The sequence below is a fragment of the Mobula birostris genome, chromosome 4, assembly GCF_030028105.1.
Source record: "Mobula birostris isolate sMobBir1 chromosome 4, sMobBir1.hap1, whole genome shotgun sequence".
NCBI classification, from domain to species: Eukaryota; Metazoa; Chordata; class Chondrichthyes; order Myliobatiformes; family Myliobatidae; genus Mobula; species Mobula birostris.
In genome coordinates this window covers 45,249,952-45,265,485 of record NC_092373.1, presented here as the reverse complement: position 1 = coordinate 45,265,485, position 15,534 = coordinate 45,249,952, and the positions used below count along the sequence as shown (strand labels likewise).

General features: G+C 39.5%; 1 protein-coding gene across 4 annotated transcripts in view; it reads left to right on the top strand.

Annotated features, from left to right (window-relative positions):
- The window catches only part of opa1 (OPA1 mitochondrial dynamin like GTPase), a 142,427-nt gene that overhangs the window by 22,971 nt on the left and 103,922 nt on the right, over positions 1-15,534 (top strand). For all 4 annotated transcript variants that reach the window (XM_072255295.1, XM_072255293.1, XM_072255294.1 and 1 more), the window contains 4 exons: positions 2,727-2,780; positions 5,629-5,733; positions 13,736-13,822; positions 14,952-15,065. In XM_072255295.1, coding sequence (XP_072111396.1) covers positions 2,727-2,780; positions 5,629-5,733; positions 13,736-13,822; positions 14,952-15,065 — 360 coding nt within the window. The remainder of the gene's footprint in view (positions 1-2,726; positions 2,781-5,628; positions 5,734-13,735; positions 13,823-14,951; positions 15,066-15,534) is intronic.

Genomic DNA, 15,534 nt, shown 5'->3' with positions numbered 1-15,534 from the left:
CACCCTAGTATGTTAACTTTCTATGATTTATTACATTGAATATTACCTTAATTTGATGAAATATAATACGAATGTTGCCTTGTGGTACTGCTTTTGTGTCATATTGGTATGAAAATGTGAATAAATTACAGATAAAACATATTTAGGAAGCCGTCCAGAATGCATCCCTATTTTCTCCATTTAAATAATTATTCACATTATGCATTTTCACATTATGCGTCGACTTTGAGGAACGTATCCCCTGCATATAACGAGGGTAGGGTGTACTTCCTACAAACTGAAATCTGTCATCCTGAATGGTTGTGACGCTTCACTTCCAGATGAGCTCAATGCCTTCTATGCACGCTTTGAATGAGAGCATAGAACTACACTTGTGCAAATCCCTGCAGGATTTGGTGACCCTGTGATCTCTATCTCTGAGGCCGAAGTCTGATCATCTTTCAAGAGGATTGAACTCTCGCAAGGGATCATGCCGTGATGGTGTACCTGGTAGGGTTCTGTAAAACCGTTTCAGCCAACTGGCAGGAATGTTCAGGAACATCTTCAATCTGTCACTGCTGCAGTTGGAGGTTCACACCCACTTGAAAAGAGCGACAATTGTACCATTGTCCAAAAAGAGCAGGGTGAGCTATTTCAAAGATTATTGCCCAAAGGCACTCACGTCTGCTGTGATGCAGTGCTTTGAGAGGTTGGTCCTGTCTATGCAAGGATCTGGACCTTTGTAATTTGCCTATCACCCCAATAGATCCGCAATGGATGCATCTCACTGGCTCCCCCTTTGGCCTTGGATCACCTGGACCTATGTCAGGCTGCTCTTTATAGATTACAGCTAAGTGTTCTACACAATCATATCTACAGTTCTAATGAATAAGCTCCAAAACCTGGGGCTCTGTATCTCCCTCCACAACTGGATCCTTGACATATCTTACTGGGAAGCCAGTCTGTACAGATCCAAAAAAAGTCTCCTCTCTGACAATCAACATGGACGCACCTCAAGAATACGTGCACAACTCACTGCTCTACTCTCTCTACACCCACAATTGTGTGGCTAGGCACAACACAAACATCAACTATAAATTTGCCAATGACAGAACTATTGTTGGCAGAATTTCAGATAGTGAAGAGGAGGCATACAGGAGCAAGATAGATCAGCTGGTTGAGTGGTATCACAACAACAACCTTGCACTCAACATCAGTAAGACCAAGGAACTGATTTTGAACTTCAGGACAGGGAACATATACCAGTCCTCATCACGCAATCAGCAGTGGAAAGAGTGAGCAGTTTCAAGTTCCTGAATACCAATATTTTTTAAGGATTTGGTACCCAGGGCCAAACATATCAATGCAACTACAAAGAATGCATGACAGTGGCTAGATTTCATTAGGAGTTTGAGGAGAATCAGTATGTCCCCAAAAATACTCGCAAACTCCAACAGATGTACCATGGAGAGCATTTTACTGATTGCATCACCATCTGGTATGGAGAGCCCACTGACCGGAATTGGAAAAAGATGCAGAAAATTGTAAACTCGGCCAGCTCCATCATGGACACTAGCCTCCCCTACATCGAGGACACCTTCAATAGGCGATGCCTCAAAAAGGCAGCATTCATCGTTAGGGAACCCATCATCCACGACCTGCTCACTTTTCATTGCTAATATCAAGGAGGAGGTACAGGAGCCTGAAGACATACACTCAACGTTTCAGGAACAGCTTCTTCCCTTTGCTAACAACAGGAATTCTGCAGATGCTGGAAATTCAAGCAACACACATCAAAGTTGCTGGTGAATGCAGCAGGCCAAGCAGCATCTGTAGGAAGAGGTGCAGTCGACGTTTCAGGCCGAGACCCTTTGTCAGGACTAACTTCCCTTTGCTATCAGATTTCTGAATGGTCAATGAACCCATGAAAATTACCTCACTATTTTTTCCTCTCTTTTTGCACTACTTATTTAAATTAATTTTTTAAATATTTCTTATTGTAATTTATAGACATTATTATGTATGGCAATGTACTGCTGCCGCAAAGCAACAAATTTCACAACATATGCCAGTAGTATAAACCTGATTCAGATTCTGATATAATTTAAGGATATAAAAGAGATTTGCAGCTTGTCCCCAGCTGTGAAGTTACTGTATCAAAATTAAATTCCTGTTATAAAATCTTCGCAGTCTTTATTACTATTAAAATCAGATGGGTTCTGTAGGTTATCCTTAATGTTCATTTTGTGCATGATGGCGGCATGAATATCTATGTTGATTATTTCTCAACTAATTATATACTAATAATTATTAATTACAACTTTCAATAACTGTATAATTTATTATTAGATACAAACTTCATTATAACCAACTGTAAGTACCTAATATCCTTATTGTTGGCCTTTGATCTTAGTGAAATCCAGGGAAGAGCTTGGGTCTGAAAATAATAGGTCTCTGATTAATTTTCAGTCTATTTATTTTATGTCAGTTCATTCGTTTTACAAAGAAATAAATGAGATTATAATATATAGTGGTTGTAGTAGAGTTTGAATTTAATTATAATGTCATTTATGTGAAATTTTACCAAGTTTGTGATTTGATGTAACTGCACCTGAATCTAGAATGTTATATGAAAAGAGTAATTTCATTGACTGTTAAGTTATTTCCAAGCAGTCAAATTTCTAGCTTAATTTTACTATAATGTAATAATCTTTTTCAACATTTCATTTCCTTCTCTTTTTGTTCAGATATCAGACAAGGACAAAGCTGAACAACTGCAAGAAGAGCTTCTGCGCACTCAGGTCAGGAAAATGAATGCATCCTAGATGTCACTTGTGCTGTGAGCTTTAGATTTGGACAAAATGTAGGAAACCAAAACATGCCTTTTTATCTGATGTGATACTAAGTTCTGCCTCCAGTTATCCGACAGTATTGATACTGTCGGACTAGGTGAGAGTAAGAGTTCGGCGCGGACTAGAAGGGCTGAGATGGCCTGTTTCCGTGCTGTAATTGTTATGTGGTTATACTGCAGTTGTACCACCAACGGGATATACAGTGGTGCAGTGGCTTACCAAGACATTTTCAACCACACCGCAATTTGTGGCCTATGTCACCTAGAAAGACAAAGCAGCTAGTGCTGGGGAGCACAAGCACCAAGTAACAAGTTATTCTAACTTTGAAATAATATTGTCTTTCATTCATTGCCCTAGAACTACTAAACGGCACTGCATACAACTTACAGCCAGTAATAAACACATTGCACCATTGTTTTCTGAAGGACAAGAATACCAATGTCCCAATTAATGAATTAAACATAGAAACATAGAAAATAGGTGCAGGAGTAGGCCATTCGGCCCTTCGAGCCTGCACCGCCATTTATTATGATCATGGCTGATCATCCAACTCAGAACACCGCCCCAGCCTTCCCTCCATACCCCCTGACCCCCGTAGCCACAAGGGCCATATCTAACTCCCTCTTAAATATAGCCAATGAACTGGCCTCAACTGTTTCCTGTGGCAGAGAATTCCACAGATTCACCACTCTCTGTGTGAAGAAGTTTTTCCTAATCTCGGTCCTAAAAGGCTTCCCCTCTATCCTCAAACTGTGACCCCTCGTTCTGGACTTCCCCAACATCGGGAACAATCTTCCTGCATCTAGCCTGTCCAATCCCTTTAGGATCTTATACGTTTCAATCAGATCCCCCCTCAATCTTCTAAATTCCAACGAGTACAAGCCCAGTTCATCCAGTCTTTCTTCATATGAAAGTCCTGCCATCCCAGGAATCAATCTGTTGAACCTTCTCTGTACTCCCTCTATGGCAAGGATGTCTTTCCTCAGATTAGGGGACCAAAACTGCACACAATACTCCAGGTGTGGTCTCACCAAGGCCTTGTACAACTGCAGTAGTACCTCCCTGCTCCTGTACTCGAATCCTCTTGCTATGAATGCCAGCATACCATTCGCCTTTTTCACCATCTGTTGTACCTGCACGCCCACCTTCAATGACTGGTGTATAATGACACCCAGGTCTCGTTGCACCTCCCCTTTTCCTAATCGGCCACCATTCAGATAATAATCTGTTTTCCTATTTTTGCCACCAAAGTGGATAACTTCACATTTATCCACATTAAATTGCATCTGCCATGAATTTGCCCACTCACCCAACCTATCCAAGTCACCCTGCATCCTCTTAGCATCCTCCTCACAGCTAACACTGCCACCCAGCTTCGTAAAACAAGCTATTAAAATATTGAGAGCTCGGTTTCTTTTAAGCTTCACTGTATGCCATTTTAAATCAAATCTACAGACATTTAGAAACGAAGAACTCCTAGTTCTTTGAAATCTGCTCTGTCTTTAAGGATTTGTTGTTTTGATCATATGTTGCTTTAGATTATTGGTATTCTGAGCTTTTTAAAAAAAATCTATGGTACATCTTCCCTTTCTCTCTTGAGAATGCATACGATTAACCCTGATTATCCTGAATTCTGCAGTAACCTCTCACTTTTCCACTTCTCCACAAGTGCCTGTGCTGGATTTGGAATGATGATTTTGTCTCCCTTGTGACCCTGAGTAGCAGCAGAGTCTCAATCTTTAATAAATAAGTTGGCCAGAACAATAACTACACAGTTTACAATTCGTGAGGCTCTTCCCATCTTTAGCTTCTGCAGTTGTTGTAAATATCCCTGGCTCTGAAAAGCATTTAAAAATCCCTAAATGGCTAATAAATTTAAAACTGCGTTTTCACAATAAAGTCAACTAAAGCATTTTAGTTACTTTTAATTCTTTTAATTATTTAATAATTATTATTTAATAATAATTATTTTAGATGGCCTTACTTTAGCTTATAGTCATGCAGTACTCATTAAAATGAATGGACTTGCTGGCTTAATCCCTAGGCTAATTTAGCCAAAATTCCAAACACAAGTACCTCTCATAAATACTGAGCAACTTCTGTAAGGCCCTGGGATGTCCAGTGGTCGCATGCAGCCTAGAGATTGCTAGTGAAACTCCACCAACAATTTTTAGATATGGCAAGAGTCCTGATACCCACTGGTCTAGTGCTGAGAAATTGCAACTACTCAGTATTGAATTGTTGGCTTTTAACAACAAAATCCAGTCTTTTAAAGCTTAATATTAGAGGATAGTTAATGCCACAAAGCATAATGCCGAGAGAATTTCACAATTATTGAGAAAGTCATTTCAATGTACCAATGTTATATTTACAAACCTTAAGACAGCCAGAACAGTATCACTTTCAGGGACAAAATATTTCCATGAAATATCTATCACTATTGTTATATGATGGCATTACCTGCCCACATTATGAAAATGTTTCAGGTCACCGTTGACTGGACCAACCACATAAACATCGTCGACAAACATACAGACAAATATGGTGTATATACTTGCACTATGTGAATGAGTACTGAACTCACATTCATTGAAAGTGATTATTGCTCATCATTTTATTTATGGAAAATTGATTCAATTTGTGGCTTTGGAATGACATAAACTGTATTGTGTGTTTATGTCATTGTTCATTATCTTACAGTTATATAGTTACAAAAGAATGAACATGCTTTCAAATGAAATCTGACTTCATAAAGAAAAGCAATTATTATTTTCTTTTGCCATTTTCTTTTCCATAGTTAAAATACCAACGGATCCTTGAACGTCTAGAGAAAGAAAATAAAGAACTACGGAAACAAGTTCTTCAGAAAGATGATAAAGGCATTCATCAACGAAAAATGAAGGTGAAATTGATTTTCCGTTGGGGAATAGAAGTATTTAGATCAGTAGAAAGCTTAAGCACTTTCACAAATCTGGTTCTCATTTATGTTGATATTCTCAGTGGTTTATGATTTCAGTATCTGCAATTTTAATCAGCTGCTGGTAGAAATATGAATATAAAGCTCTAGGTTAGGTTTTCTTTTGCCTTCCCTTCTATATACCTGCTCAGCTAGGGGAGTAGGGATGCCAGGCAGGATAGTTACATGCTCCTCTTTGGGATGTGGGAAGGCAGGGCGACTTCCAGTGCCCCTGACGACTACAACTATGAAAAGTGCATCCAGCTGCAGCTTCTAAAAATCTATGTTAAGGAGTTGGAGCTGGAACTGGATGAACTCCAGATCATTTGGGAGGCTGAAAGGGTGATAGATAGGACATATAGAGAGGTGGTTACGCCCAAAGTGCAGGATACTGGAGACCGGGTGACAGGAAGGGGAAAGGGGTTAAGGAGCCAGTGCACTGTGCTCCTCTGGCCATCCCCCTTAATAACAGGTGTATCACTTTGGATATTATTTGGGCGTTGGGAGCGGGGGAACACGACCTTCAGAGGAAAGTCACAGTGGTCCAGGTCTCTGGCACTGAGCCTGCCTCTGTGACCCAGTGGGGAAGTGGTGATAGGAGATCCGTTAGGGGAACAGACAAGAGGTTCTGTGTGCAAGAACGAGGACCTGGGTGCAAGGGTCTGGGATATCTCAAATAGGGTCAACAGCCAGAAGTCGTGGTCATGTAGGCACCAGTGACATGGATAAGATGAATGACAAGGTTCTGCATAGGGAGTTCAGGGAGTTAGGTGCTAAGTTAAAGGGCAGGCCCCCAAGATTGTGATCTCAGGATTGCTACCCATGCCACGTGCTAGTGAGGCCAGAACTAGGAAGATCATATAGTTTAATACATGGCTAAGGAGTTGGTGTAGGAGGGAGGGCATAAGATTTTTGGATCATTGAGCTCTCTTCCACGGAAGGTGGAACTTGTACAGAAGGGACTGTTTGCACTTGAACTGGAGGGGGACTAATATCCTGGTGGGAGGGTTTATTGACGCTGTATGGTGAGGTTTAAACTAGAGTTGCAGGGGGAATGAGAACTAGAATGCTAGAACAGTTAGTGGAGTGGTTTTGGAGGCAGATGTTGGTAACACCTCAGACAAAGTTAGGAATCAGAAGTTTGAGTGTGGTGCAACTAGTGTGCCGAGCTGCGAATATCGCAGGAAAGGTGGATAACAGTGTTGAAGGTGAAGTAGATGTTTACAAACAGAGGGAATGTATAGTGAGACGAGTCTGTTGATAGAGTAAAATTGCAGTCAAAAGGATGAGTTGCAACATAAAAGGCAGACAAAATTGAAAAGGCTGAATACAGGACTTAAAGTGTTATATTTGAATGCACGCAGTCTACAGAATAAGGTAGATGAACTTGCATTAGCAGATTGGTAGGTATGATTTGGTAGGCATCACTGAATCATGGCAGAAAGAAGATTATAGCTGGGAGCTTAATTGCACATTGTATTGAAAGGACAGACAGAGGGGCGGCGTTGCTCTGTTGGTTTAAAAAAGTAAGTAAATTCATTAGAAAGAGCTGATGTAGGGTTGAAAGGCATTGAATCATTGTGCATAGACCTAAGGAACTTCAAGGGTAAAAAGACCCTGATGGCAGTTGTATATAGACCCCCAAATAGTAGTAAGGATGTGGCCTAAAAATTATAACGTGAGTTAGAAAATGCATGCCAAAATGGCAATGTCATGATAGTTGGGAGGGGGGGAATTCAATATGCAGGTAAATTGGGAAAATCTGGTTGTTGCTGGATTCCAGCAGGGGAATTTCTAGAGAGCCTACAAGATGGCTTTTTAGAGCAGCTTATGGTTGATCTGTTCTAGACTGGGTGTTCTGCAAAGAACCAGAATTGATTTGAGACCTTAACGTAAAAGAACCCGTAGGGGAAGTCGTCAAAATATGATCAAAGTCACGATGAAATTTGAGAAGGAGAAGCTAAAGTCAGATGTATCAGTATTACTGTGGAGTAAAGGGAATTACAGAGGCATGAGAAAGGAGTTGGCCAGAATTGATTGGAAAAGAACACTGGCAAGGATGATGGCAGAGCAGCAATGGCTGGAAATTCTGGAAGCAATTCGGAAGGCACAAGATATATACATCCCAAAGAGGAAGAAGTACTCGAAAGGGAAGATGCCACAACCATGGCTAACAAGAGAAGTCAAAGCCAACATAAAAGCCAAAGAGAGGACATATGATACAGCAAAAATTAGTGTGAAGTTAGAGGATTGGGAAGCTTTTAAAAACCAACACAAGGCAACTAAAAAAGTCATTAAGAAGATAAATATGGAATATGAAAGTAACCTAGCCAATAATATTAAAGAGGATACCAAAAGTTTCTTCAGGTACATCAAGGTAAAAGAGAGGCAAGAGTGGATATTGGACCACTGGAAAACTATGCTGGAGAGGTAGTGATAAGGGACAATGAAATGGTGGACGAACTGAATGTGTTTTGTAATCAGTCTTCACTGTGGAAAACACTAGCAGTATGGTGAAATTTCCCGGTGGCATGGGTCAGAAAGTGTGTAAAGTTACCATTACTAGAGAGAAGGCTCTTGAGAAACTGAAAGGTAGATAAGTCACCTGGACCAGATGGTGTACACCACAGAGTTCAAAAGGAGGTTGCCGAAGAGATCATGGAGGCATTAGTAATGATCTTTCGAGAATCATTAGATTCTGCAATGGTTCCGGAAGACAGGAAAACTGCAAACATCCCTTCACTCTTCAAGAAGGGAGAGAGGAGGAAGCAAGGAAACTACTGGCCAGTTAGTCTGACCTCAGTGGTTGGGAAGATGTTGGAGTTGATTATTAACCATGAGGACATAAGGACTCAAGATATTTGGAGGCACATGATCAAATAGTCCGTAGTCAGCATAGTCTCCCCAAAGGAAAATCTTGCCTGACCGATCTGTTGGAATTCTTTGAGGAAATAGCAAACAGGAGAGACAATGGAGAATCAGCTGATGTTTTGTTTTGGTTTTCAGAAGGCCTTTAGCAAGGTGCTACACATGAGGCTGCTTAACAAGCTATGAGCCCATGGTATTACAGGAAAGATTCTAGTATGGATAATGCAGTGGCTGATTGGCAGGAGGCAAAGGGTGGGAATAAAGGGAGCCTCTTCTGGCTGGCTGCTGGTGACTAGTGATATTCCACAGGTGTCTGTGTTGGGCCCGATTATTTTTATGTTATATTTCAATGATTTGGATGATGGAATTGATAGCTTTGTTGAAAAGTTTGTAGATAGTATGAAAATAGGTTGAGTGGCAGGTAGATTTGAGGAAGTAGAGAGGCTACAGAAGGACTCAGATTAGGAGAATGGGCAAAAAAGTGGCAGATGGGATACAGTGTCAGGAAGTGTATGGTCATGCACTTTGGTAGAAGAAAAGAAAGGGATGACTATTTTCTAAATGGAGAGAAAATACAAAAAACTGAGGCGCAAGGTGACTTGGGAGTCCTCGTGCAGCATTCTGTAAATGTTAATTTGCAGTTTGAGTCTGTGATGAGGAAGGCAAATTAGATGTTAGCATTCATTTCAAGAAGACTAAATATAAAAGCAAGGATGTAATGTTGAGACTTTGTAAAGCATTAGTGATACCTCTGTTGGAGTATTGTGAACAGTTTTGGGCCCCTTATTTTAGAAAGGATATGCTGGAACTGGAGAGGGTTCAAAGGAGGTTCAAGAAAATGATTACAGGATTGAATGCATCATCATATGAAGAGCATTTGATGGCTCTAGAATGCAGAAGAATGAAGGGTGACATCATTGAAACCTATTGGATGGTGAAAGGTCTTGGTAGAGTGGATATGGAGAAGATGTTTCCCATGGTGGGAGAGTCTAAAACCAAAGGGCACAGCCTCAGATTAGAAGGGCATCCTTTTAGAAAGGAGATGAGGAATTTCTTTGGCCAGAGGGTTGTGGATCTGGAATTTTTTGCCACAGACAGCTGTAGAGGCCACGCCTTTATCTATATTTAAGACAGAGGTTGATAGATTCTTGATTGGTCTGGGCATGATGGGATACGGGGAGAAGGCAAGAGATTGGGGCCGAGGGAAAAACTGGATCAGCCATGATGAAATGGCAGAGCAGACTCGTTGGGCTAAATGGCCTAATTCAGCTCATATATCTTATGCTCTTAAAATATTGGAAGAAAGACGTGTGATTTAGGTGGTCCTGTCATAACCTTGATGTGCCTAAGCACTTTACGAATAGTGATTTGTTGAAATGGTGAGGTGGGTTATGAGGTAACTAATTTATTGTTCGAAATTTGCATATGGGGCGTTACACAATCTCCCTGCTAAACTAATGTGCTGACGATCAACCACAATGTTTTAGAATTTTTTTCTGTTAGTTATTTTACAGAAAGACAGAATGCTCAGTTAAAAAGAGGATGCTGTCCAAGTTGCATGCCATCTTGGACAATGTCTCCCATCCACTACATAATGGACTGGTTGGGCACAGGAGTACATTCAGCCAGAGACTCATTCCACTGAGATGCAACACAGAGCGACATAGGAAGTCATTCCTGCCTGTGGCCATCAAACTTTACAACTCCTCCCTTGGAGGGTCAGACACCCTGAACCAATAGGCTGGTCCTGGACTTATTTCCTGACTTAATTTACATATTACTATTTAACTATTTATGGTTCTATTACTATTTATTATTTATGGTGCAACTGTAACAAAAACCAATTTCCCCCAGGATCAATAAAGTATGACTATGACTATTTTGAATATTACTTTTAGATTCCATGTAATTATAACTATGTAATTTGATCATGTTTGGGAGAATAATAAGCTGTGTATTATTTGAAAATCCAGAAGATCTCAGAACTACTGTCAAATAATGGAAATTTGTTCTTCTTAACCTCAAGATCGGTTTCTTGGGGCAGTTAATGGTGTTTGTTTTTAAGGATTTTCCAGTTTTTCTTTCCCTTTATTAACTCTTCAGTTCCTAAGGAATATAGGAAAGTTTTGATTCTGTACTGAATGTACTTTTGAATTCTTCCAGTCTGATGTCAGTGGTTTTTGGAGTGACTGTTTATAAAGAGCTAGTGGTTACATTTAGACTCATCTGACAGACATTCCACTGCCCTGACATTGCTGGTTAGCTGGCCAGTGAGCCATGCTGCATCTTCCCGCATGGTACAACAGTTTGACAGCTGGTGAGGCCCCACCCCCAAGCTCATTGGCTATCAAAGCTTTTTTAATATTAAGTATTAGTGAACAATTTTGACACTCGTAAGAACTCAAAGTCACGCAAGACCATTTTTTTGAACTGACATTTTAAAAGATTAAGTACACATAAGACCATTTTAATACATTTAAACCAACCGATTGAATCAAATAAACAGCTAAATTTGCTTTTCTCATGAGAGCTATTTTCTCATTAATTGCAACACTCCTTCTGCACTTTGTCTGTTTTTGTGGTGGAGGGTTAGCAGATGGATTTCTCTAGCCTCGGAGATGGAAAATCTGGGAGACTCCCCATTCTCCAATGAAATTTCTGAGTTAATTCTGGAGTTCCACAGATTGGTAGTGGTCAAGACTGGAGGTCCAAGATGCTGCTATAAGTCCAGATAGTGAAAGTGAAAGTGAAACTACCCTGAAAGTGAAAAGGCAATTAGGGACAGAATCACAGTCACAACAGCAATGGCCTGCGTGCCATTACTTCTCATAAGGTGAAACCTAATAGCAAGAATTGCAGTGATGCTTCACTGACCAATGAACTCAGTGCCTTTTAAGTATGCTTTGAAAGGGAGAATAACACTATACCTGTGCAAATCACCACATTCGGTGACCCTGTGATTACTGTCTTGGAGGCTGACATCAGAACATCCTTCAAGAAAGTAAATCCGTGCGAAGCATTGGACATATAAACCTGTGTTGACTGACTGGCTCAAGTACTTAAGGACAGCTTCAACCTCTACTGCTGTAAGACCAACAATAATACCTGCGCCTAAGAAAAGTAGGGTGGGCTGCCTCAATGCCTATCACGTAGTAGCACCCATATCTACCATTATGAAATGTTTGAAGAGGTTATTTACGGCTAGAATTAATTCTTATGTGAGCAAGGACCTGGACCTGCTGCAATTCACATACTGCCACAACACATCTACAGCAGATGCAGTCTTACTGGATCTCCACTCTTCTTTGGAGCACCTAGACAACAGTAAAGCAAATGCTGATCTGTATCAATTATAGCTCAACATTCAGTGCCAGCATCCCTTTAATATTAATTACAAAGCTTGTAAAACTCTCCTCTGTACCTCTCTCTACAACTAGATCTTCAACTTCCTAATTGGGATATCACAGTCTGTGTGGATGGATAATGATATCTCCTTGCTGACAGTTCAAAACAAGTGCACTTCAAAGATGCATACTTAGCCCAATAGTCTCCTCTCCACACTCTTGACTGTATGGCTAAGCCCAGCCCAAATAAAATCTACAAGTTTGCAGATGACACTACTGCTATTGGTAAAATTTCAGATAATGATGTTGAGATGTACAAGAGTGAGATGCATCAGCTGTTTGAGTGGTGTTGCAACACCTGAGCGTGGGCAAGATCAAGGAAATGATTATAAACTGCAGGAAAGGGAAATGGGGAGAACACACACCAGTCCTTGTGAGGGCTCAGTGGTAGATAGAGTGAGCAGCTTTAAGTTCCTGGGTGTCAACATCTCAGAGGGTCTATCCTGGCTCCAGCATATTAATGTAGTTGCAAAGAAGCTACATCAGTGGCTCTACTTCCTTAGAAATTTGACAAGATTTGATATGTCACTAAAGACACTTACAAATTTCCATAGATGTATTCTGGAGAGCATTCCAACTGGTTCCATTACAGCCTGTTATGGGAGCTCCAATGCATAAGATCGCAAGAGCCTGTAGAGAGTTGTAGACTCGCTAGCCATCTTGGACACAACCCTCTCAACTATTGAGAACATCTTCAAGAGGTGATGTCTCAAGAAAGTGCTATCCATCATTGAGGATTCTCAACATCTGGAACATGTTCTCTTGTTACTGCCATTAGGGAGAAAGTAGAGGAGCCTGAAGACCATCACTGAACATTTTAGGAACATATTGCTCCCTTCCATCATCAGATTTCTGAATGGTCCGTGAACCCATGAACACACTACCTCACTCCTTTTTGCATTATTTATTTAATTTGTAATTTATTGTAACTTTGTCTTTGCACTGTACAGCTGCCACAAAACAACAAATCTCACGTCACATAAGACAGTGGTAATAAACCTGATAATAATTCTGCTATGGTGGATATCAACTGTCCAGCAACCTCTGCCCTGGAACAGCCCAGTTACCAGCATATTTGCTGGCACATCAACACAAATTTTCAATTGACGATTGGCCCGTAGTAAAGTAAAAGAGCTGAGCTAAAACCCACTGTTGTTTGGTTCTGTCAGAACCCTGACTTTTACCCAATCTCAGTCGTAGTTGCTACTTTTTATGTTTCACAATCAAATTAATTTCCCTAGTCTCTGTGAAAACACATTACCTTTAATGCTAAGAAACATCTCAGTCAGCAAATTTCTGGTTGGAAATTATCACTAATAGTTACTAAATGTACCTGATGCAGGTCTATTAAAGTGTAAAGGCGCAATGTGGTCAATTGAAAGGCAAATAATACCAGTTCTTATCTATTTCATTTTGGGCATTTTAGTTCTTTTACTAACACGTACAAAGACTGCTTCTCACTAATAAATTGAATTCTTCTCATCCATGGTATTAGATCAGTAAACTTTTCTCTAATTAGTCTGAGTTCAGATGAAAACGTCTATTTATTTTATGGTACCTGCAATCATTTATTAACTCATTATTAAAGAGTTCAATGTTTTAGAAGTACTTGCTTCTCTTGCATACTGTGATGAACAATGTTATTATGTACTTCAATAGAAGAATTCTTTTTCTAGAAGTCTTTGATCGATTTATATTCTGAAGTATTGGATATTCTTTCGGACTATGATTCCAACTACAACACTCAGGATCATCTGCCGAGGGTGAGCATCAAATCATTGTCATGTTTTATTGTTTGAATAACACTTAGGACAAGATTAGATATATGAAAATTGGTGGTACAGCCCATTTAGTATTGGCATTATTTTTCTTTGGGTGATGTTCTATGATAAAGATAGACAAATATGTTAGTACAGGTTGAACGCCCCTTATCTGGAACATTTGGGGACCAAAGTGTTTTGGATTTTGGATTTTTCAGATTTTGGAATATTTTGCATCTATATAATGAGGTAACTTGGAGATGGAACCCAAGTCTAAACACAAAATCCATTTACTTTACGTATTCAGCTTATACATATATGTTGAAGGTAGTTTTATATAATATTTTAATAATTTTGTGCTTGAAACAATCATGTTTATATTGAATCATCAGAAAGGTAAGCATCACTACCTTGGCCGCCCAGGTGGACAGTCAGTGGCTGTTTAGTATTGCTGTCATTTCTGACTCAGAATTTATGTACTCTTGGTAAGAAGTCTTTGTCTTATACTTGTTCATCATACATACTGTCTGATGCAGCCATTCAGGGGGCTTGTTTTTCATCAGCAATGATCTTGGGAAACTCATCAATGAATTTCTCTGCTGCTTCGTGATTTGCAGATCCTTTATTACTACAAATCTTCAAAAATGTTATGCTGTGCCTTTTCTTAAATTCCTGCAACCAGTCTGCTGAATATTCACAATTAGCTTCAATTTTCAGATTCTTGTGATAGATCTTTGCTTGTTTCATTATCAGCATACCGTTAAGCGGCATATGTTTACTCGGACGCTGATCAATCTACTCTTTCAATTCATGATTTTCATTTTTGCTTTATGCAGTGTTTTTCTATTTTTCAGTAACTTCTATTCATTACATATGACAGCTCACTTCTCAGAACTGTCTGCAGTGCACAGATACCTGCATATCACCTAGGAACTTTCCCAGCGCCTTGTGAAATTTGCCATTTGTGCTATCATGACAGAGTTCAAAAAATGTTTGATTGTGGAGGTTTTCAGATTTTGGAATTTCAGATAAGGGGTGCTGAACCTGTAGTATAATCTTTCTGCCCATGTTCACAGATTATTTTTATGTCTGCTTACAATGCTTTTAATCAGCAGAAGGTATTTACTTCTAGGTTGTTGTAGTTGGAGATCAGAGTGCTGGAAAGACTAGTGTGCTGGAAATGATTGCACAAGCTAGAATATTCCCTCGAGGATCTGGTGAAATGATGACCCGTGCACCTGTTAAGGTGAGCTTTAAAAGAAACTTGTACTATATGACGCTATGTGCTGAAAAATTGCGGAAGTAATCATGGCTATTTGTTTTGTGTTGTGTAAGTTCTTAATTATGGTTTGCATGTTCAATTATAGAGGCTTAATTTGAATTATTTGGAATTGACGTTGATGTCACATTATTACTTTGCAAATATTTTTGAGAAAAGTAATATATTCAGAATTTATTGAATTTAAAGGGAATCATGAAGCAGAACTAATGAAAATACTCATACAGGCTATAATTATTTGGAGCACTTGAGTTGTAATGCTTTCTCTTTTTAGTACACAGTAAACTACATAAAATTGATTCGCCTTTCAATTTATATCAATTCTTATATTGATGCAAAGGAATCTTAAGACTAATAGAAGCTATTTTTAAAAGTAAGAAATTGCTGCAAGTTCAAGAAATTTAGAAAAATATCAAACTAATTTCTATTTTCCAAG